The 24034-nt window shown below is 39.9% G+C and overlaps 1 protein-coding gene across 1 annotated transcript in view; it reads right to left on the bottom strand.

The window, feature by feature from the left end:
* Nucleotides 1-24034, bottom strand: part of LOC141007378 (connector enhancer of kinase suppressor of ras 2-like) — a 34073-nt gene that overhangs the window by 5525 nt on the left and 4514 nt on the right. The window contains exons 2-18 of the mRNA XM_073479733.1: nt 21930-22093; nt 19504-19706; nt 17106-17211; nt 16184-16225; nt 15969-16088; nt 12776-12835; nt 12550-12618; nt 8195-8341; nt 6627-6760; nt 4893-5125; nt 4635-4724; nt 3508-3698; nt 2628-2676; nt 2320-2498; nt 2146-2219; nt 756-827; nt 448-515 (exon numbers count right to left, since the gene is read on the bottom strand). Coding sequence (XP_073335834.1) covers nt 448-515; nt 756-827; nt 2146-2219; nt 2320-2498; nt 2628-2676; nt 3508-3698; nt 4635-4724; nt 4893-5125; nt 6627-6760; nt 8195-8341; nt 12550-12618; nt 12776-12835; nt 15969-16088; nt 16184-16225; nt 17106-17211; nt 19504-19706; nt 21930-22093 — 2001 coding nt within the window. The remainder of the gene's footprint in view (nt 1-447; nt 516-755; nt 828-2145; nt 2220-2319; nt 2499-2627; nt 2677-3507; nt 3699-4634; nt 4725-4892; nt 5126-6626; nt 6761-8194; nt 8342-12549; nt 12619-12775; nt 12836-15968; nt 16089-16183; nt 16226-17105; nt 17212-19503; nt 19707-21929; nt 22094-24034) is intronic.

The raw sequence follows: 24034 nt of genomic DNA, 5'->3' as shown, positions 1-24034 counted from the left end.
TTAGCTAAAGCCATGACACTTACAGCAGCTTTAAATATCAGCAAACATTTTTATATATACATTATATACTACATTTAATATGTATATATCAATCATTATTTAGGGAACAGTGTTTTCTCGAGACATATTAGTCATTGTGAGCTAATAAGCTGTTTTCCTTCTGTGTTAAACTCCTCGTTTGCAGCAGGTATAAGATGGAGCTGAGGAGCAGATAAACTTTACAGGAAACGCACGGCTATGAAACTGTGATAGCAAATTAACACCTCGCCAAGTGAAGACTAGGCAAAAATAATCGTGCATACATTTGTCATTATTTAGTTATATATGATGCCTCAATCTAAGAGCGACAGCGTTTAGTCCGACTGTTTATATAAGTGTTGACCAGCAACCTGCAACAGATGATGAATCCTTCGCAGCACCGTGAACAGAGCCTGTGACTAATCTCACCTTGGTCCTGGCGAATTTTCTCCTGCTCCGAGTAGCCCGCCACCGCCATACTGAGACGACTCAGCCACCTGTGGGGGTGAGTAACAGTCATGACGCACAGCAGCTTGACAGCCAATACAACTCTGTGTGCTTTTGTGTGTATGTGGTTTCCCTGTTTGACCAATCACCTTACAAAACTGCTCTGTTTCAAGGAGAGCAGGCAGTCTGGTGGGGGAATTCAATTTCCGGACAGCAGGAGTTAAAATGCGGCCGCAGATGTAGGATTGGGGGGAGTTTACAGCATGACTATCACAGCCTCATTTACTCACCGGGACATGTCGTCTACATTTTCCGCTGCGAAGTAGAAGGTCTTTATCTTCGGATGGCAAGCCTTAAAGGCGCTGAAAGGGAACCGGGGGTATATTTAATCATATGTAAGCACAACAACAGGCACATATAGCGCACATTTACATGTGAATACAGAGGACTGCTGAGATAAACGGGCACGATCACACATATAGTCATTCAGAGTGACACAAAACAGCAAGAATTTGCATCATAAAATAAACTGCTCTGCTTTTTATGTGGAGTTGTATGTGAGTCTGTGTCACTTAAATATGCTTGCAAACACGATCCTGAAACCAGAAGATGAGTTGCTGTTGTTGAATGTAAAGCCATATTTATGAAACACAACAGTCTCTCAATCGTTTTGACGTTGTTGGTCAACTAGTGAACAACAAACCCGTTAAAGCACAATACCAGTATATGCAGTAAAGAAGCACATTCAGTATCTGAGCTGTATTGAACTGTCTGTGTGGGATTTGCAAGAATCTTTGTTGGTCTTTCTGAATTTGAATCTTTAAAAGCAAGCAGCAAAAGATTAGGCTTCCTTTACCAAGATCAGAATAAAATTAAGTATTTAGAAGAAAACTCCACAGGGGACCTTTAGTTCAGCCTTCAGGACACTACAGCAGTATGCAGCTTGAGAAAGTAGCTTTGCACTGTTTTCCCACAAATGTATCTTAAGTAGCGAAGGAGTTCCACAGTCATGTTTTCATGTTTTCCTGCTCTCTGTGTCTTCATAAAGTTACGTGTCTTACTCTTTCTCTTATAACCTCTCCGTCTTACTAAACCTTCTCTTTATCAACACTCATACTAAACTAAAACTTCTTACATATATAATAATTATCATCTATAAATAGTTATGCCACTGTTAACAAGCCATTAAATACTTTATAAAACATTAATTAAGCAATTGTTCATTGTAAAGCTGCTACTCATGTTTATTAACAGTAAAACAACTATTAACTAAAGATTAATTAACAATACATTTATTAAAGATACCATATATATATATATATATATATATATATATATATATATATATATATATATATATATATATATACATATATATGTGTATATATATATATATATGTGTGTATATATATATATATATATATATATATCAATGATCCATTTTGCATTGTCTGTTATCCTAAATTATTAAATATATACCAATATTTTTTTTTAAGAACCAGTATAGTAACTCTGCACTGATAATACATTGTAGGATTGTTTCTTAACATGCAACATGAAGTCTCTGCTGTTGGTTTTGCACATTTTGTGAAGGAATCTGCATCAGGATATGTCTAATTTTGGGTCTAAATGGATCTAAGCAGCGTGATCCTGGGTGTCCAGGTGAAAATCAGTACTCACTACTTCCTTCTGCATTCAGTGGCACGATCAATCTTGAACTCCGGGAGGCTGACAAAACCCTCTGCCTTCTCATCCTGTGACGAGCAAGACCAGAGTTAAATCAAAGTGCCACATAATAAATAAAGGCTTTATGATTTTATGTTAATTGCGCTTCTGTAAAATCACCATATTCACCTCCTCATTCATGTACCAGTACAGACATGTGTCCTTCAGGATGAACCAGTACTTCTTCCACTTCTGCGAAAAATAGGTTTTAGCATCCTTCTTTTTCCAGAGCCAGCCCTCACAGTCCCCCTGACCAAGGTCCCTGCAGGAAATCCGCCTTTTGCTGATAGAAGACATAGGACTTCCAGCTGCAGGCGCCAGCGAGGGAGCAGAACAGACGAGTGGGTCAGAAAACAAGCCTCGCCAAACACCTGCTCGTGTTTGGGTTTGAGTACATGTGACTGCTCAAGCAAAACTCCTGAAACAGATGCTCTTACCTTTACTCTTCTTCTTTGACCTTGACAGCAGTGAGGATCGTTCAAACACCTGCAAGTAAAGAAAAAAGAATGAAGTTAACACTTTATATTAAGGTTCTTGTATTAAGCATTAGTTAACAAGGTAACAAGGCCCTTATGAGTCCTTATACTTATGCTTATTAACATTAATAAGATTATATATGTTTAAATAATAGCATAATAAACATGTTTATGGTTAGATTATAAGAAAGTATAAGAAAGTACTTTATAAACAGTCAATAGAAAATTGTAAACAGTCAATAGAAAATTGTAAACAGTCAATAGAAAATTGTAAACAGTCAATAGACGCTAAAGAACATCAATAAATGTATTTGTAATTCTATTATGAACATTTATAAGAAACTCATTAGTTTGACAGTTATGTCAATATAGTGTTAACAATAGCAGAATAAACGTTTTTTTTAAAAACTCCAGCTAAAACAGCACGTTTCAGACAGAAGGGGAATACAGTACTGCAGCACTGGACAGTAAGAGAAAACTGATGTGTTTTTTGAGCACTAAAGAATGTAAACCTATTCTAGTAGTAACCCAAAATAAAATGATGAACCTGAACTTGAGCATAATATGTCTCCTTTAAGTGTCTATAGACTCTTTTAAGTGATCGTAAATGTCTTATAAATGTGATAATTATGCTATTATTAACCCTTACATAGTCTTAATTAATGCTAATAAGCATCTTATAAGGACTTAAAGGGCACCTGTTAACTAACTAACCCTTTTTGCCACGCCCTTAATTGTTACCAGAATTACATCATACAGAGGATCCCAGTGCTGCTATATACTCCCACTTCTGCGCTATCTTACAACTTCAAATTATTACAGATTATCACAAGGGACTAACATGGTAGAGGGAAGCAGAGTCGGAGCTGGATGTGGACAAGGAGACTTCCATCTGGAGGGCGGGGACGAGCGTGTAATGGGTGGGGCTGCCTCCTCGCTCAGTCTTCCTCCTGTTCTGACTCAGGCTGCGTCCCAGCAGGAAGTCCTCCCCCGGGGCTTTATCTTCACTCGCAAAACGCAAGAGGGAATTCTCTGCAGGGACACAACAGAGGCACACTCAGCACTGCACACACTCTATAAGATTAAACTTATAAAAAAAGGTATCATTTACATACTAAATACTCTGCATAATCCCACACAATGTATGTACATTTGAGGATACTGCATCATCTCAGTAAGCTTATTATGCAAGTAATTTTCCCTCTAGATTCTGGACTTTTAAGCACATATTAGTCGCTACAATGGTGACAACAATGATCAGACTTTTTTTGTAATCTACTGTACGTCAGTTGCCTGTGATTGAACCCTCTCTCTCTGAGATAAGTGAATGCTGACGTTTCAAAAGACTATCAATTTGAAAGGCATTAAGAATCTACAGAGGAAGGCTGTTGTCAGGCAGGAAGCCCTCAAAACTTCCAAATACTGTCTCTTGTTGATAAATATAGCACAATCGCTTTTTCTGAAAAGCCCAAAGGAGCAACATATCACCACCATTCCCAGAGGAAACAAACACATCACTCAAGTCTTTCTTTGAGACTGAAATAAAGCGACTCAGTCTCCTCCCACTCCATTTACCACCTAACTCAACAGTCACCAACAAAATGTGAAAATCTCTGGATATATTTCTACGGTTGCCAAAGCAACAGTGTACTTTTTATATCCAAACAGAGAGAAACAGCACAGCTGAGAGCGAGGAAGAGAGAGACACATGGAGAGAGGGATGAAGGGGAAAAAAGGAGCAGTGATAGATTATGAACATATGGAGGAGATAGAGGCAGGAGCTGATATCCAGCATGTTATCAGTTTTGACAGGCCAGCTCATCCTTCTACTTTTTGGCTCGGAGATCTGAGAGGGTGAGGATATTATGAGATATCCGCCCACTCACCTCAGCTCCCTCTGTCCCTCTCTGTCTCCCTCCCTTCTCTGCCTCCCTTTTCTTTTTCTCTCTCCCACTGCCTCCCACTCACCTCTCCTGCTCTCTCTCTTCATCTTGGCCAGGTCTTCGTTGTCTCCCACCCAGTTGTATTCCACCGGCATTGAGATAGGCCTGAGCCTGCCTGGAGCAAGGAGGCGCAGGGAACGTCAATATTACAAAGCTGCCCCCCCCTCACACTCATAAATACACACAGCTGCAGACATCTCATAAACACCTTGAGAGCATGCAGACGTCACTTTGAGCTCTCACGATTACAGTAGCGGGTCTTCAGACGAGGATGAGGTCTTACCATAGGTGGGAGTGCTCCCCCTGCGGACTGATGACACCTCCTGGTTCTGGTCGTACTCGTAACAGTATAGTATAGCATCTTCCTCCACCAGGGGAAATCGCCCCCGACACTCCTGGTCCAGGTAGGAGTTTGGTGACTCGGATCTCTCTGCAACATGGACATCCGTTTGAAGATCGTCATCCGGCAGATTTCCCTTGTCATCTCTGCAGGAAAACGGGAAAAGCAGGAAGTAACTTTAATGTTAGTGAAGATGTGGACGGATATTAGAGAAAAGAAGAAGAAAACACAACGTCGTCAGCATATTAAGTGTCAGAAAGCCTCATTTTCAATTTAAAGTATAAGGCTTGTGAAATTCATTCAAAATCATTTTTGCTGTCAACTAATCCCACGAAAAGACCAACGCATTAGTCAGTACTCTCACATGTCCAGCCTATCTGTGGCTTTTAGCCCCAAGCCCATTTGTTCCTGTTAAAGACACAAATAAAAAGAGACTAAAATATACCAATATATACCATATGTTTTTGTAAGAGCTAAATAACTTGGGTTAACAGAGGTTACCTAAACAGGAGTAAACTGTGAATTTGTTAGGGACCACTTTCAGCTGCGATTTAATATATATATATACATGCATTTGGTGCTCTAGTGAGTCCACACAGTGTATGTGATGTCTGTATATCAAGTCAAAATAAAGTACAGTGTCCATGTTCAGGGTAATGAGGGAGAATGCCATCCAGTGCAATAGTGTGACTCTTTGATGCATTTATAATAATTATTCAACAAAGATAAATCTCTATGGAAAAGAGGAATAGTCGACATCAGGCTTTGGCTACTTAAGAAATACTTGTTGGGAGGGTGATAGTTTTAGTCCTTAACTTTACAGCAAGTTAAACATTTACAACAAGACCAAGAGTTAGTTGAGCGTGTTAGCATGCTATTCGTTATCCTGAAATTAGGACTAAACATATCAAGTGCAGCTGAGGTTGATGGGAATGTCACTAGTTTTGGACAAACTGAACTGTTGTCCAGATGATCGCGCTCGACGAAAAGTCAGGGGGTTAACAAGTAACTGTTTACATTCAGTGTTGCTCATCTGAATTGCACCATGAGTTAAATAAATGTGTTAATTGAATTTGTCTCCCTATAAACACCTAGATCAACTGTTTTTTAAATATTTCAAATCCTGCTTTGTTTACTTCACTGTTTGATAGCTACAGTACCTGTATTCTTCTTTCCTGCTTTTGTTGGTGCATTGCTACACCTCTTTATGTGTTACCACTACCAACTATCTATAAGTGGAGTAACATGAAACCTTCAGTTACCATTTTTACAACAAAATTTGCCTGTGTATGCAGTTTATTTTAAACATGGGCGAATCCGCTAAAAATAGGTGATTTTCACCTATTCACCTTTCACATTGCCAGTGGACGACTACGCCTTTCTGTCTTGTGTGTGTCGCGTTTGTTCTCACAAATGCACCGAAAAAACAGGGAACAGTAGAAAGCAGCATATCATATACTTCATCAGAATACATCCAGAAGACTTCAAAAGTCTCAATCGTAGTTGTTAATTTTTCCAGAGTTGATAACAGAAGTTGATAAGGAGTAAGACGTCTCACGTCTTACTCCTTATCAACTTACTCCTTACTCCTTGGTGGTCATAAACTCCATGGGGTACCTTTAATATCTGGCATTGCAAGTGAACCTCATGTGAATTTATGCACAATTTTGTGTTCACCTGGGGGTGTAGGGTTCTGCTGGAGGAGGGGGGATGTATAGGTCCTGCAGGGCGCAGCTACTCCTCCTGGATGGAGTGCTTAAAGTGCTCGTGGGCGTGGCGACGCTGCTGCTGGGGCTCTGAGGGAAGATTGGCTGTGTGAATGAGTGTGTGTGTAAGCATGTGTGAAAGAGAGAGGGACAGGCAGACAGAGAGGAAGAGAGAGAGGAACAGTTACAGGGATTGACACATTGAAAATTTGGAGTTTGCAGCAGTTCAGTCAGTCAGTCAGTCAGAGAGCATTTGTTCAGTTCAGACTGTGCCGCCGAGCTTCTCGACCGTGAAATGAGCAGTGTACTGTATGTTTCTGATGCTCCAGTTCTAGCTAGTGCACACAAGAAAACGGGCCGGTGTGCAGTCTAGTCATCCCTCTCATTCAGGTCAAGGAAAATCTGGTCGTAGCCTACATAGTCTTTTAAACATGGTACATTAAGATAGACTGCTTCTTGTTTATTTATGATACCTTTATATCAAATGATATCTTTTTGAATATGTTCTTGTCACATTTATGATATCAGAATAGTGGCATCAACTTAACTTGAACAGTCAGAGAGATGTTATCCAATCACAACAGGCCTGTTTTTCAGTGACAAAACTTCCAAAAGAAGTGAAATTCTTTCAACAATATAATACTAATTTGTCACTTCTCAAACTATGCTAATGTGTTGCATAACTCACAGCTGACTAATGTCAGTGATGTGCTCCATCATCAGACCATTATCTGTGTCAGGGCTACTGCAGCATGTTCTTTTCAATAACTTAACAGACTACCTTGACATTCTTAATTTCAGTCACATCTCAGAGCAGGAAACATTACAGCTTCTATGTCCTTTTCCCCCACTTTTCTGTCTTTAAAAACGCCAGCAGGAGAGCAAATTTGATTTAGGTGGAGGAGAGGAAGGATGGGGATGTGATTTGAAGGGGGGGGGGAGGCTGAGCAGGACTGCGCTTCAGGGCCTCGAGGGGAAAGAAAACATTTTCTCTGGCCTGAGACTCAAAGAAAGGCTGGGCTACATTAATACGCATCCCTCTCATTTCCACCCATTCTGGCTCAGGCGAACGGTCCTAATAATGTAACTGGTTTGGCCGAAGTAGGACAACAGATGCCATGACGGGCTGAAATGTCAGCTTGTGAATGAATGATGCTGGAACCTTCAACCAATTAATGGCGAATTGTGGTACATAAAGGAGCTGGATGCAGCAAAAACAATACCTGTACCACACAGAGAAAACCCCACAGCTACACCAACTCGCTGCCAAGAATTCTCTCTCTAAAAAATTGAGCATTATGATTTTTACAAAGCTAATGTTTGTTTCAGGGCTCTTGTATTATAAAAGTGCTACTTCAATGTATCCTGGTCTCCTTTTTGTCTTATATCTCGGCTACTTTTGGTGTCTTGTGTCCGCAGTCTGTGCAGTCACATTTTTAGCACGAGTGAGGACAGAAGCACAGAGATACACACAGAAATATCTGCACACAAACAGACATGCACAAACATATCTGTGGAGGATGAAGATGGTCATCGTACTTGCAGAGCCAACGGTTTCCATCTCATGTTCTTGAGCAGAGCCGGGGTCGAGGTGAGCGTGCTCTGCGGGCGTTTCTTCAGCGTCAGTGTGACGCCCGCAGGGTCCCCACGCAACAAATTCACCAAGTTCTTCAGCTGCCAGCCCACCTAGTGAACAACAATAGCTTGATAAAGGTTTCCTCAACACACAGGCATCCCCGTGACTCAGACTACAGAAATAATAAGCAGATATTTCAATATGAACAAACAGTTAGTGACTGATTCAGGGATTCAACGTTCATTCCTTTCACACATGATTTGGATTATTTTTTTTTATGCCTAATCCACTTAGTACTGAAGTTTGCCAAATGGGCATTTTATTCAAGGTGCTGTTGTAGTCGTTATCCTGATTCTACTAGTGGATCCTGATGGTTGGAAACTGCAGCCTGTGAGGTTCATGTTGATGAGGATGTTGAATGCAAAGATGGATGCCAGGGGGCATCTTGTACACCTCCTGTTATATCAATCTGCGGGTGCTGTCATGATGTGGTAAGCCCGGATGTTGTGCGTCGTGAACAGCTGCACGCCTTGTAAATAGTCTTTAACCCAGTTTTAATGACATTTGGCACTAAAAAAATTCCGCCCAGAGAAACACGGTCGGCAGCTGAACTAAATATGCCAGGTCCAGTTTGGGGAGAAAATATCCTGCTCCTGCTCCTGCTCCTGCTCCTGCTCCGCTGGCTGCACTGAATTCTAGTACATCTTGCGTATTTCGAGCAGCCTGAGAAAACAGGCATTTTTCAGGCACTGACCTAGCAATCACTTTGTTCCTTTCCAAGTCATTTTTCACCTTGACAGCCGCAACACAGAAATTCTTCACACGGAAAGTGCATTAAAGAGACAGACAGGCTGAAACAGACACTTTTATAATCCAAAGCATGCTTTATTCCTTGATGAAAAGATTGTTCTGCTGCGTCTGGCCAAAATGAAATGTGTGTATTTAAAGCAGTCAGACCCAGGATTTTTCAGCTTCTTTTCAACTAGCTACTGCTCTGCCTCGGTGTAGAAATGTTATGCTTTAATGTGTTTCTATTGAAGCATCATGCCACTGGTTTCTTCTTTTTGTTAATTTCCATTTGGGGATCCTGGTAACACTCTCCAGTGTTTACTGTCCTGCATAGAGCTCTTTTATGTGTATGATGTTGACCATTTCTCCATCGTTGCTGCCTTGAGTTACTTATTCCTTTTTTATGCATATTTTTATCCAAGAAAAAGAGCATTGTTCACTAACCTTTACTGACAAACAAACATCCCTATAGGCAAAATAATCAGTGGTGGAAAGAGTACTGAAAATCTGTGCCCAAGTACGAGTACAGTTACATTACTGAAATATTACTCAATTACAAGTCAAAGTACTGGTATTAACATAATACATAAAGCAACACTATATAACTTTTTGCAGAAAGATAATTGATTGTTGAATCTCTTTCTATCCATCCATCCATCCATTTCTGTAACCACTTATCTTTTGCAGGGTTGCAGGGTGCTGGAGTCTATACAAGCTAACATTGGGCAAGTGGCGGGGTACGCCAGTCTCATGCCCAGATCGTCAAAAACCAATCAAAATCAAATACCAAATTGGGGCTTTGGCGTTTGACCCGAACCATCAACCCAAAGCGTTGGTATCTGACGATCTGGGATGAAAACTCTTCCCGGAATGACTTTAAAAGTTACATAGTGTTCTGTATGTAAAAGTACAAAGTATTCCTCTCAAACACTACTCAGAGTATTAGTTACTTTTTAAATGTTGATGTTTAATGCATTATCAATAGCAGGCGTTCAATCAAACAAGTTTCTGTTTCTCCAAATCTTAAATCTAAATTATTCAGGGTTTTCGTTGTGATTACCTGTGATGTGCCTGATTGGTTATATACATATTCACATGACTCAATATTTGACTTAGAAAATTATAGATATACCTACAATATACCATATACTTAGAAATAGAAATAAAATCTGTGGATGTTCAGGTATATAGGTTAATTTAGCATCAGTTGTTATCACTACACTCTGTGTTAAGAGCTCAGTGAACAGTCCCTGTCTTTATTTTTACAGGCTTTCATTCTCATGCACAATAGCACTGAATAATGTGCCATTTTCTCTTCAGCTTACTTATTCTGCATGTGTTCAACATTTTCAAAGTTAACCACGATGCAACTTCTGCCTCGGAGGATTTTTCCTTCACTCACTTCCTTCGGTTGATGTAACTACTTTTGCCTCAGCAGCCATTCTTACATCTGCTTCCCATGGAAAAGCAAATCCAGTGAACTTAGTTCATGTCTTACTGCTGGACTTCTCCCAGCTGCCTTAATTATAGATCCCTGAACTGTTTCAAGCATCTTTTCTTTCCTTAATGGTATTTTTTAAACCTTGACATTTGTTCTTCTATTTCTCTTTGAATCTCTCTGCAGTAAAAACCTTTTCAGCACTTCTCTCTTATCTTCTAGGAGAGATGCTGCAAAACATCCTGGGCCACCACGGACATCTCGTTCATCTTATCAAATGTGCCCCTAATGGGATGTTCACGAACAACCAACCATCAATTATTTGTTCTTAACTAAAGGTCACACTGAATTAAACATATTAACAGTATTTAATCTTGTTATAGCAGTCATTATGAGTGACAGTGCAGCTTTGGATCAGCAGACAGCTGAGTCAACTGACTTTACATACCACCATCACCCACTTAAGCTGTCAAACTCATTCAGCTACTGCTCATTTCGACAGCAGCCACAGCAGGACATCTTTCCGTCATCACCACCTACTCCCCTGCTTCCACCTTTGTAACCGTGTACCCGTTCCATAACACGTATAAAACATAACTGATTTTTACAGGAAATGAACGTACTTTCCTGTTGTGTGATTAAAATAAGATATGATGACGGATGTCAATCAAGCTACAACTTTGAGAAGCTGCTGTCAATCAGACTGTAAAAGAAAGCAAGATGCTTCATCAAATTCACAGGCGAAACAACTAACTACAACTACAACTATAAATCATGGCTCTGCTCCATTAAGTCGTTTATTGGTATTGCACATGCGTGGCCATCATTAATTACCCCTGTGCTTCTCCTGCTGTTACAGGTTAAAATATCTGCCACAAAAAAGGTCTGTGGGGATACAGTGTACTCCTTTGTGCACTGACACCTCCATGCTCCCACTTTTGGCAGCCTTTAAACTCCGCCTCACAATGAGATGAAAGAGTCTTGACGTCAAAATCAACTCTGTATTTGCACTTATTCTCGAGAAAAATGGCTGCATTCAGTGGGTGAGATGACTGACTGAAATGAAGCTGACTTGAGCTGTGTAATTACCATACGTCTTGCTGTTGCACATACACAAGTAGCAATTATTTTAGACAAAGGGTGCTATATTTAAATGGTGCACCACTTGGAAGTTTTTTGCTTTCATTTCCACTGAATTCATACTATGTTGTGCACACTTGTGCAGTTTTGTCTCTTTGCAAAAAAAAACAGTGACAGGCCAATTATTTTGTCTGACTAGCGCTCTGCTCAGAAGATAAGTTGAAGTCGAGCACAACTGAGAATCATGTGAGGTCACTAAATCCCTTTATCAATATAAGAAGGATAAACTTCGGGTGCTCTGATGGTTGAGGGCTTTAAGTTGGCAACCATGGAAACATCCCCATCTTGAGTCCCAATTTCCTTTGTTTCCTGTTGTCTTTCTACTCCTCTGTGTTCAATAAATGCATAAATTACATCCCGAAAAATGGACATGAAAAAAAGGACACAGTGTGTATTGCTCTGACAGCAATGCAACTAATTGGAATATGTAGGAGATGTCAATCAAGCGCTGTCCTGAGGAGACATCTATTTAACAAGTAGAAAAACTTGCATGTGTGGGCGCATTAACAGAAATCACAATGAAAACAGTGCTGTTTTATCCACATTTTTTAAGAGCTCTAAGCAGGTACCTCGTGATCGACTGAAGTGCTCTCATGAGCACAAGTTCAATGATTTCAGCTGATCGTCCGGCTGACACCGTGACGAGCAAAGTAACGCATCCATCCAGACAGGGTAACACATCCACATCCTCTAAAACTACCTACAAGAGGCTCTACATGCAGCCACTTATACAATAACAGATCCAGGCAGTAGCGCTGCAGTAGCCCACTCTGGGTGTGTACAAAGGAACTGCAAACACATTCACAGCATATGCACAATCTGAGGCAGGTAGTTCTGTGTATGTGTGAATTAAACAGACATTTGCATAAAAAAGAGAAAGAAAAAAAAACATATGCAAATTCAGACATCAAATATGAAAAAAAAGCCTAAGAGCAAAAAACATGGACTCACCACTGTCTGATGATTGACCTGAATGACTTCATCTCCAGCGTGGATTTTCTTACAGCGGTCCGCCAGGGACTGATGGGCAGACAGAGAGTCATTAACTGCTGCTCCATTACACTGCCATGACACAGCCTCCTGTGATACAGCCACCTCACTCTGCATATCACGCTACAAGTGGATGAGCTGTGAGGCAATAATCTACACAGGTGAACGCAAAGAGGCTTGTACTTACACCTTCTGTCGTCCCGGTGATTACGTGCAAACCGTCATATGTTGATTTGATATACATGCCCTGTTGGAATACAGCAGGAATATGAATTATTACATTTTTGAATACATAAGGCTCATGTGAAACAATGCAGCAACACTGCCATTTGCAGAACAAACCAGGGCCATTGCATACTTGAGAATCTTAGTATTTGTTTTAATCTGCTTGTAGTTTAAAATCTGAGGAATTTGGATTCATCTCAATTATTTTTAGCAGCAGTGAATACCATGAGTGTTTTTCATATTGAGCTTGGATTTGCCTGACAAATAATAAAATAAAAACAGGATGTACTTTTCAAACGTACACGGAACAGTCTGATTTAATATTAGTCTCCTTCAAGCAGACTGAATCAAACATGGAGGATTATTTATCTGCAAATACTGTTTGGCCTGCTGCAGAAAAGCTACAACTTCCACTAAAAGGGGTCTAAAGTGCACAGCAAAGACAAACACACAAACACACACCCAGACACACATCCACACACAGATGTGCATGAGCGCACATGTGCCCTCACACGTACACGGATACACAGAAGCAGCATGCCAGTCCTCAAGATGAGTGTAAGAGGTTTATTTTTAGGCCACTTGGCCCACTGTTGTGTTCAGGTTTCATTGAACGGATGAGAGAACTTCCATGCCCCCTTGGTAGCATTTATGTTGGGGGTGGGGCATTTATTGTGGCCCCGAGCAGGGCGCTCGTGCCTGAGTGTAGGTCAGCGCAAAGATGGAGTCTGACAAAGTGCTAATGGCGGCATAAATAAGTATATTCTCTGCCGATAAACACTGACTGACTCTGCTGATAAGTTTTTCCCAGAAGTAAGTGTACAGACGATCACTTTGCAGCATTTCAATCTGTATATTCGAGCATTTTGTATTTGCTAATTTCAACAAGGGCAACATGTTCTGTTCATGTTGCTTTGTGTCAGCTGACTCATTTGCCCACAAGCTCAGCAAAACCCAGTTTTGCGACAGCTGCAGTGAGCTGCATTAGACACTGGACAATACAGCAGCACACACTGTTTGTTTCACCTCAATATTCTCATTATTTGGGCATGTGAAAAGATGGCTCATGTTTCGAGTGCCAATTTAAAAATATAACAGCCACTTGTCTTGCCAGAAACAATGTCTCTGATAACCGAATGAAAATGTTAACAGAAAGGTCTTCTTATTAACCCTGGTAACGGGACACAGTCTCTGGAAAGAAATCTTTGTGAATTTTTTATGCAATTTTTCCAATGCTCTGAGCACTGCAGATGAAATTCCCTTCACCAACATGGTTGATATAAGGATATCTCAAAATCAAAACTATTTGCATCTGGGTCATCCAACCCTTTTAGTAAATAGCTTTTGTACTTGGTCCCAAAAAAGGTGTTTGAATCACGGGAGAAAGTGTGATATAACTGCAAGAAACAAACCAGGCAAAGTTAGTGTTAGTTATTGAGCAGCTGAATAAACTGTCTTTGCAGAGAGTGAGATTCATGCTGCAAGATGAGTTGCACATGCCATATTTGAATCAAACAGAAGTCAGAAATCATGCTGTCTGTAATTAGTAAGCTTCTCCATCATTCAGCATTATTAGTAGCTTTGTACTTTACTTTTATTGGCAGCTTTTTCCTGTGTTCATTTCATGAAACCTGGAAAACAATTTCAAATCTTCATATTTTAAGTATATTGAGCTGTTTTCAAGTGTATTGAATATAAAGTATATTGATGGCCTGCTTATGTGCACATACCACAGTTGTGGTGGGTTATTGGGTTTGTGTGCATCTGCCAGATGGTTGTGTTTACCATGAAAGAGTCTGTGCAGTGTGATGCTGCTGAATAAATAAAACCCAGCACCAGCATTTAGAGAGTTTGGTCCACAGTAGCTACCCAGAATTTGACTGGATGATCGACTCCATAGATCTATCATATCCCCAAATGGATTATGTACAATTATGTTTTACCGAGCACCAATTTATTTCAATTAAACAGTGCACTTTACATTTCAAAATTCATGTCAAAGGCAATTGCAGTGAAACTGATATTTACTATTTCTTATATTTTCATGGAGAAACTACCTCTATATTCAAATAAACGGTTCACATTTTACTTTAAAAGCCATTTGAAGGTCAATGTGTGTGTGCGTGTGTGTTTACTGACTCTTCAATTTTATTTTAAAGGAGACATATTATGCTCTTTTTCAGGTTTATCATTTTATTTTGGGTTACTACTAGAATAGATTTACATGCTATAATGCTAAAAACCATATTAGTTTTCTCATACTGTGATACTCTCATACTGTGAGCAGTGTTTTCTGTGAGAGAGAGGAGCTCCTGGTAGTGTGGAGTTTGACCTCTTTAACTTTCAAGATCTTTTACATGCACGAGAACATATATATGAAAAACTGAAGGAAAAGGGAAAAGCACAATAGGTCTCCTTTCAAATTAACACTATATTTCAGAGAAATAATGCAAACTACACATGATAGGCCATGGAAAGGTAATTACGGGTTAGTTACAGCAAAATATGTATATAGGTGTAGTGAAAGTATTTAATGGACGCATCATGTCAACCTTGTATTGGGCAGATATTATATAACCCAGTAAGAACTAAGCTTTATAATACAACTGCTGAAAAAAAAAAAATATTAGCTTCTCAAGTCATAACCTAATATTTTAGGGTATCATCTTACAATTAAAGGGCCAATGTGTAGGATTTAGGGAGATATAGGAGCAGAAATGGACTATAATATTCATAATTGTGTTTTCATTGGTGTATAACCATTCATTACCTTAGAATGAGCCTTTTATATCTACAGAGCATGCAGGCCCTCTTCCACGGATTTCACCATGTTGCACCAACAAAGACCAGAAGGCACCTCAAGAGAGGGCGTTTTTGGCGTTGTTAGTGGCCATGGTAGGGGAGGGTGAGACAGGCATGGTACCTTGTTGCAATCTGCAACTGCACTGCTAGATGCCACTAAATCCTTCACAATGGTCCTTTAATATCAATGCAATTACTTGCAACACATCTTTTTCTACTATAATTTTAAGTTCCGACTATTAACTCATTATTGCACAACAACCTATGTAACCTATCTTTTCTTTTAGGACATACTGGGAAGGTTGACCAATGAGAAACTCCCCAAAACATAAGTGTGTTTCTTAAAGTCTTACCAGTCCTTCAGTGGATTTTATGTTGGCTAGCTGAACAACCTCCAAATGTGCCGCCTGGGACACCATGGGATCCGAGGACAGAGAGATAATGTGGTCGCACACTCCAGACAAAGTTTTACACTGGGGAGGACATATTACGAATGAATACAGTCTTTAATTGTGCAAATTACAGCTTTATTTACATCCGATGCAGTGTAATAAAGTCAGCAACTCACCACATGCAGGATTTTGTTTTCTGTCTCATATACGGAGCAGTCCTGGGGAACATTCAGAGAGCACTGTTACCTCAAGAGAATGTGTCAAAATGGAGTTATTATTGGCATTTCTGCTGTAGGTGGATATAAGCAAAAAAGCGAGCAGCTTGGCACCTATAACCCCCAACACTCCCACACAGGCATGCACAAACACAAAACAAATGAATCACCAATGCGGAGGCATGTCTCTCTCTCTCTATCTCTGCCAGTCTTCCTCTCTCGGCCTTCAACTCTCTCGCTCTCGCCCTCGTTCACTCCCACCTCTCATTTTTCCCACTTACATTTTTCTCTTAACTGCATATAAACATTATCCTCCAGAGACTGTCCGAAAACCTGTTCAGCATCATTTCTCTTATTACTTGCTAATCTTTAAGGGTCTTACAGGCCTGATTGTGATTGTCAGCATTTGCAGATCAAAGACAAATACTCTGATATTAACAATAATTAATCATTTGTACTCATGTTTAAATATGGATGCAATGTTTGCAGAAATCTGAGCTGTGTTGGGGTATAACAGTAGAGGCTCTAGATTGGATGTGTGCACAAAGAATTGAGTGAAAAGCTGATCTAATTCTTTGTCTGTATCAAGCATAGATCAAACTGTTTCTGAACTTTTTTTTCAAAATATGTATCATGTACAGATGTTTCTAAAACTCTCAAAACTATAAAAGCATTGTGGAAACTACAACAGAGGAAATGTAAATGCATTTTGGCATCACTGTAATACTCGCATGTGGAGATTCAGGTTTCTCGTGCTCTGTATTTTGATCAAAATCGTCCAGTTGCCTACAATACAGCACTTAGAATTGAAAATGTAATCAGGACAAAAAGTCTATTGGGCCTGAGCTGAATATCAAAATATAGTATAATACAATTTATTTACCTGTTGTACAATTGTAGTGAGCTCGAGACACAGCTGGATAACGTTGTTTCTGGTCACGGAGTAATCTGCCACCGCAGCGAACGGAGACCTGAAAAAGAAGGAGCACCTGGAATGAACCATTAGATCATCCGTCCTTTGAGACTACATCATTGGTAAATCTGTGGGAACATTCACAAACGCAGGACATCAGCACACATACACATACACACAGATTACGATTATTTTATTTCAGAGATTAATAGATATTAATGTTTCTTACATGTATAGTGTGTCATGTCTTGGTTGGCTTTTTTGGTTTAGTTATATTTTCCTCACTTCCTTGTTAAGGTTACACACTGCCTTTCCGAAACCCCGCTGTTCCGAAAATAGACTACCATTCTTCGTAATGGCGGGGTTTCCCATTTTTTCTAAAGACCCCGCTATTCCGAAAAGGCTATTGGGGAAACCCTAACCCTAACCGTATTGGGAAGTAATTTGAAGTTGAAAGTCGGAACAGCGTTGTTTTTGGGGGAGGGTCGGAACAGCGGTGTTTCGGCGTGGGGGTGTTTCGCAATGGAGGGGTTTCGGAATGGAAGGCTGTCCCCCCCTCGTTAACCATAACAGTCAGTCACTTATAAAAGGGAGTATATGGATTAACATAAGGTGGTTAATGTACATAATATATATAAACAGCATCTTCATTCATGAGCCGACAGTCTGTAAAAATTAGTCACTGTCAGCTTTTTTGTTTCATTGTGACATTAATACATACTGCACACAGTCTAAAAATCGCAGTTTTATTCAAACTTCCCCATTTCTGTGCTCTATACTCCAAGGCATATTAAACAAAATGTAGTTGTGTCAACAACGATGCATTCAAACATTAAGATGAAACACAATAAATTGAATTTTAATTAGAACGGATGCTGTAGATTATGTAGATGATGATGTTATGGGGAAAAGAAACAGCGATTCACTTTGTTATTTCTGTCGAACGCTGTCTGCTTTGAACTTCCAAATTCCTCAAACACACACACACACACACACACACACACACACACACACAAACAGACGCAACCACATTGGCACAATCCCACAGAGAAGAAGAGGATAAAGCAACATATAAATAGACTTGCTCAGTGCCTTTTTGGCCACCCTGTCAAAATCGACTTATATAAGGCCTTTACTCATCTTTTCTTGTCAGCTGATTGGTCATGGACAAAATATAAAAAACAAAACTGGTCTGTGTTGTGGGAAAAAAACACTAGAATCCTGGAAAACTCAATACATGATAGTCTCAATCCTTTTTGAAGCCAGTTGTTATATCTTCAATCTGCCACGGGTTTTCAACAAATGTGTTTAATTCATCTCATCATATTAAATCCAGTCATATCCAGAGTTCATATTTTTGCTTGAAAACAAAATCAACACTGTGATTAATATTGAGGGTTGAGCAAGTACACCACTGAAACTATATCCAGTACTTACTTTTTTATGAGTATTAGAATCATCTGAGTAAAATATGTCCGTTTCCATACTCTTGATGAAGGAAAAGCCTCACTGCTTGTTTAATGAGGCAGCCATTTTCCTCTGATATCAAGCTCAGGAAAGCTTAAATGCTGGGATGATGTTATGCTGCTGTGTTCTAGGTTGCAGAGCATATTAGTGAATCTTATGAATTGTTATCATGTCACCACTTCCCAATTGTTTAGCAACTAAAAAGACGATATTCATCAGCCCATTAGCTAATGTTAACCTTGATGTTCAACCACTTGCTAACGTTACTGTTTGAGTACATCTGGTGCATTTAAATTCCAGGCTTAAATAAATGTGTCCGAGATGTGTGTTCGTATTTTAAAAATAATTTAATTTAACTAACAGAAGCTAACGGGTATCAAATATGTTGTTTTTATCTGAAGCTCAGTTCTGAGGCTTTTCTGCAAAACGTTTTCTTATAAATAATAAATATACTTAACTTCTGATCACCCCAAATAAATTTCAGGCTTAAATTAACAAACACATATTATTCCTGCCCATGTTGGAACGAAGCACCACCCACTTCCAGTTTGAATCCCACTCATTCTGAGTACGGAAACATCTACAGATGATGGTGTACTTGCTCATCCCATCCCATCATAAATATGCACCTAAGATTAACTTTAGGGCTTCCCCAAAGACCATAATCTTAATCAAAGTGGTGCAAATTTGATACCATGTTAGTTAAGACCAGTGCTGCTACTGTAACACTGCACTTTGTGAATGACTGCATCAGTGTGTGTGTGTGTGTGTGTGTGTGTGTGTGTGTGTGTGTGTGTGTGTGTGTGTGTGTGTGTGTGTGTGTGTGTGTGTACATGATTATGTTTTTTATGAATGTCTATTATCACCATATATCACAGGTGCACCTCTTTGCAAATCTCACCTATCGAGCCACGCCAGAAGGCTTTTGGCTGCAGCGATCAGGTCCACCACGGAGGTAAGAAAGTCATTGGGCAGCTTGCGGGTGGCTCGGCCGTCGTAATGGCCGCTGCGCCGCCTGCCCGTGATGAAGTTCTGCAGGTTCTTGGCAGATGCATTCAGCTTGTGAGAAAGAGTCTTGAGATTCTCAGTCTCCAGCCCGTAATTCTAGAGGAGAGAGGAAAGTAAATTCTCTCTGTTTGACCAGTTTGTCAGTGTTTGTTCTAGCTGTGACGCATCCCAAGTATTTCTACCACTGTGGAGGCTTCAACTGACACTTCTCTGTGAAAACAAAGAGCGCTGGCAGAGGAAGCCACCTTGTCGCACTACAGACACATGTAAGGAGGGAAACCACTGACCCCTCCACCCTGCCCCGCTCACCCCCAGCTGTCACTTTGCATGTCGAGGGATTGCAGAACATTCATTATTACCCTGAACAGCGAACTGCACGTGCAGGCCTGTGGGCGTCTGTCACGTCAGAGTTTCTTGGGAGGGGAGAGCGCGGCAGGAGGGCCACTAATCATATTTAATACAGCAGTGCCTGAGAGACTTAAAACTAAATCCCAGTTACGTAAAGAGCTTTGGGGCTGAAGCAGGGCCCCCCGTGCAGCGATGCAGGATGAGAGGACTTTAGATTCAGATTGCATCTGTGACCTCAGTCCACTAAATCTCCATCCAGCCTCTCTATGTGTCTCTTGGGCAAATACATCTTCGTCTCTGTTCCAGCCGCTCTCTTCCATTCCTACTTCTCATTCATCTTCTGACATCTTCTCCTTTTATATTTCCTTAGTCAAGCTGTTCACATTTAACACCCCCATGGATGTGAATTGTTGGTATGAGAGCAGCAAATGTAATGACAAATACCACCGATGTGTACTTTTTATGATTGTCTGACTCTCCCCTCAGTCTGCTCAAATACAGATCTGATTCAGCAGGGTACCACAGGTGGATGACACGCCTGCAACCAATTCAAAAAATATTCCTTTATACATTTACATTAACCATGATATTAGATTAGATTATAACTGTTGCTGTGAAGAACAAAATGAAAATTCCTTCTCTCCTAAGTTAATGTCTACTAGTTCTAAATAGACAGCATACAGAGCAATAGAGCTGCAAATATTGATCGATTAATTGATTAGTTGTCAACTATTAAATTAATCACCAACTTCGATTAATTGGTCTGAGTAATTTTTCAAGAAAAAGTCTTCTTCCAGCTTTTTAAATGTGAATATTTTCTGGTCTCTTTACTCCTCTCTGCAGTGGCGGACTCAGAATGTTTGAGGGGCAGGGGCACAAAAAAATTAAAAGGGCACCAGCTGTTGCATTATTATTATCATCATTATTATTATTATCATTATTATTATTATTATTTGAGGCCCTAATCTGAACTTTTGTGAGTTAACAGATGCCTAAATCAACTGAGAATGATCCCAAACTCTAAACAGGCGTAGGAATATAACACACCAGTGAGTAATGAAAAACAGTGAGAGTAAAGTTCCCAGTGATGCTGCAAATTCAAGGCAAAAAAAACAACTTGAAAGCATTTTAAAAATGACTAAAAAGACTAATGCATATTCATATTCATAGACAAGTGAAGACATTTGCAAAAAGAGAGGACATTTTGTTAAAGGCTCTCCTCTGGGAAAAGAAGTATATTCTTTGATTTGATCATTATGTTTTTGACTAAATTGAGTGTGACTGCATTTCGCACTGGAGAAAAAGATGCTCCTGAACAGGATGTTGCATTGTCTTTGGTTTCATATGTCTCTGCGATCCTGCTGACCTGAAGGTAACACAAGGCTGAGGTCGCTGCAGTGACACGTGGAGTGCTACAAGCCGTATAAACAGGAGGCTTTGACTGTTTGAGCAGCAGCACATGAGCCCAGTCAGACTACACAGCGGTCTACCATGCTGACACACGCAAAAGTTGTGTTTCTGAGACTAAGAGGAGAAATTACTTGAAGAGGACGTTGTAATCCTTGTCAGCACTAATGACAGCTGTAAGATTTGCCTGTAGAGGATATTTTGTCCTGATTATCAGCTCTGGTAGATTTGCGGTGATGTTTGAAAACTGAGGCAAATTAAAGCTTTTTCCCTGTTGTGAAGTTTAAAGCCGTCATTTGTAAGAATATTGTGTTTAAGACTTTGTGGGGGATAACTTTTTCATTTGAAATCTTACAAAATGTCAATTTTTCAGGCCCCAAAAAAAACAACTTATTTTCTAGCTTGATGATACCACGTTTTTGAGGTTAATCCAGTGAATTTTAAAAGTACTTGATTGGATGAGGAGGCACCAAATGTGCTACAGAAACTTCATCCAACAGCAGTGGTCTCTTTGAAGTGACAGTACAGAGTGGTAGGAAGACAGCGTGGGAAGCTTGCACTCACCAGAGCACAGAGTAGATCCACAGCCTCCAGTATGAGCTCCTGGTGGCCGATTCTGGACACTCCCAAATCCTCCAGCTCCTGGTGGGTGATACGCAGCAGCTGGTCCCCCCCTACTTTCTCCCTCTCGAAAGTCTTGATGTACTGCTGCAGGCAGTCGTCCAGGCCTGAGGGAACCACAGGAAGACAGGAAAACTTTTCAGTACAGCAAGACAATTTTTGTTCGCTGTCGGTATCAGATTTTTGATTTCCTGTGAAACCTGTCATTTGCATAATGTGTTCTGATCGGGCTCAATATCACTTTGCTTGCCAGAATGTGCTGTAAATCTCTCTAGTGTGAGTACAGGTTGTAATTTTGTTATGTCCAAAGTGTGAAACAGTCTGTGTCAGATAAGAAATCTGACAGATTCCCCCTCATCAACAGTCCTTAGGTGGATTTTCAGCTTTAAACAAGAACAAGCTTTCAACTCGAAAAGGGATACGTGTCTCTGCTCAGCTTGGTTTAAATCTTCCTCTGCTGCAGCAGGTGTGAAGTCCTTTAGTGAGGCAGTTGATGAAGCGCAGCAGACTAGAACAAACAGACGGATTCTGCATCTCCTGTCTGCTCCGATGGTTTCTCAGTTTAGGTTTGAAACTGGAAATTATACCTAGGCTGGCATAAATCCATTATATACAGGGAAAAGACAGAAAATTGTCTTACAAAAGAATCAAATACAACAGCTTCACAAAAGTCAACAGTTACATGTAACAGGTGCTATTTATTTCACAAGTATTGGAGGGGACAGCCTTTTCTATAGGTATTAATGATATTGTGTTCACCCTCTGTGCTCTTCCTTCCTATCACTGCCCTGCTTCTTATCTGTCTACATCAGTGTCTTTCAAACTGTTTGTGCCCAAGACACACCAAAGGGCAAGCCAAATCCGATCCATCTTCATATCCTGGCAAAATAGCCTCTATAACACGTGTCGTCTAATCACTCTGCACACATTTCATTTTTATCCAAACATGCCGAATAAAATCTGACAAACAACTACATCCCCCATGAAATATTTATTAACAAAATGATGCAAGAATTCATTTGAAACTTGAGAGTTTACTTATAAAAGCAGCAACACACGCATTTAAACCAGACAGGTCACAAAATTAAAATGATGTGAACTGCTGCGCATAAGAAAGCGATCCATTTCCCCCCTTGTTATCCTCCTTCACACTGGCTGTCAATCAGGGCCTTTGATGTGTCACACACTAATCATTTCCACCATCTTGCATGAACGCCAAAATCAAGGGTTTTTTTTAAGGTATAGAGTTTGCCTCCATATTGAGAAGGTAACTTAATCCTCATTGAAGTATATAAACTATATAAAGTAAATATACACAAAGATGTAGCGCATATTTTGAATTTTTGGCTGTACTTGTAAACAGCAGCAAAATGATGGCGATGATAATGTGGTCGGCACCTTCACATCAAAAGTTCGACATCAGGGAAACAATGTCCATCAACTTTGACTGTGTGTGAGCACTAGGGATGTGTACAAAGTACTGATATAGCAAATTAAAAACTCATTAATTAATTGTTGTTTGGTTGTATGTTGAAATAAAAATGTATGAACAAGCAGAATTAGGCAAAAAAGCTTTAAAAGGGGCACAATGTGCTTTTGGAGACAGAATTCAAACTCAGAATTTTAATATTTACAATATTAATGAGGTAATAATACAAACACAGAAATATTTATTTTTTCCATGACTCAATAAACAAGCTGTTCTCAGAGGAAAATAAGGTCCCCAGAACACTGTTTGAAGCTAGAAAGTTACACAGTATGAAAGTCCTTTAAGGTCAGTTTGTTTATTGAGTTTGTTAAGGTATAAAAAATAATTAGTCAAAGAAGATCTTTCTCTTCTGATTAAAATTTCTTCATATTGCACCTTTAAATGTGCTGCCCCTCCTTTCTGGAATAATTTGCTGAAGGGCCTGAAATTGAAATTGAAGTTATTTTAAAATAGTGGTCTTGGTCAAAGAAATTGAAGTTGTCACTGAAATAGTTTTTACAAATTGTACCTGTTAATGCATCCTATTGGTTATGCTTGTTTTTGTCCTTGATCTTGTAAT

Source organism: Pagrus major, chromosome 13 (assembly GCF_040436345.1).
Source record: "Pagrus major chromosome 13, Pma_NU_1.0".
Lineage (NCBI taxonomy): Eukaryota > Metazoa > Chordata > Actinopteri > Spariformes > Sparidae > Pagrus > Pagrus major.
Note: the sequence above shows the minus strand (reverse complement) of the source record. Positions and strands in the feature narration are given on the sequence as shown.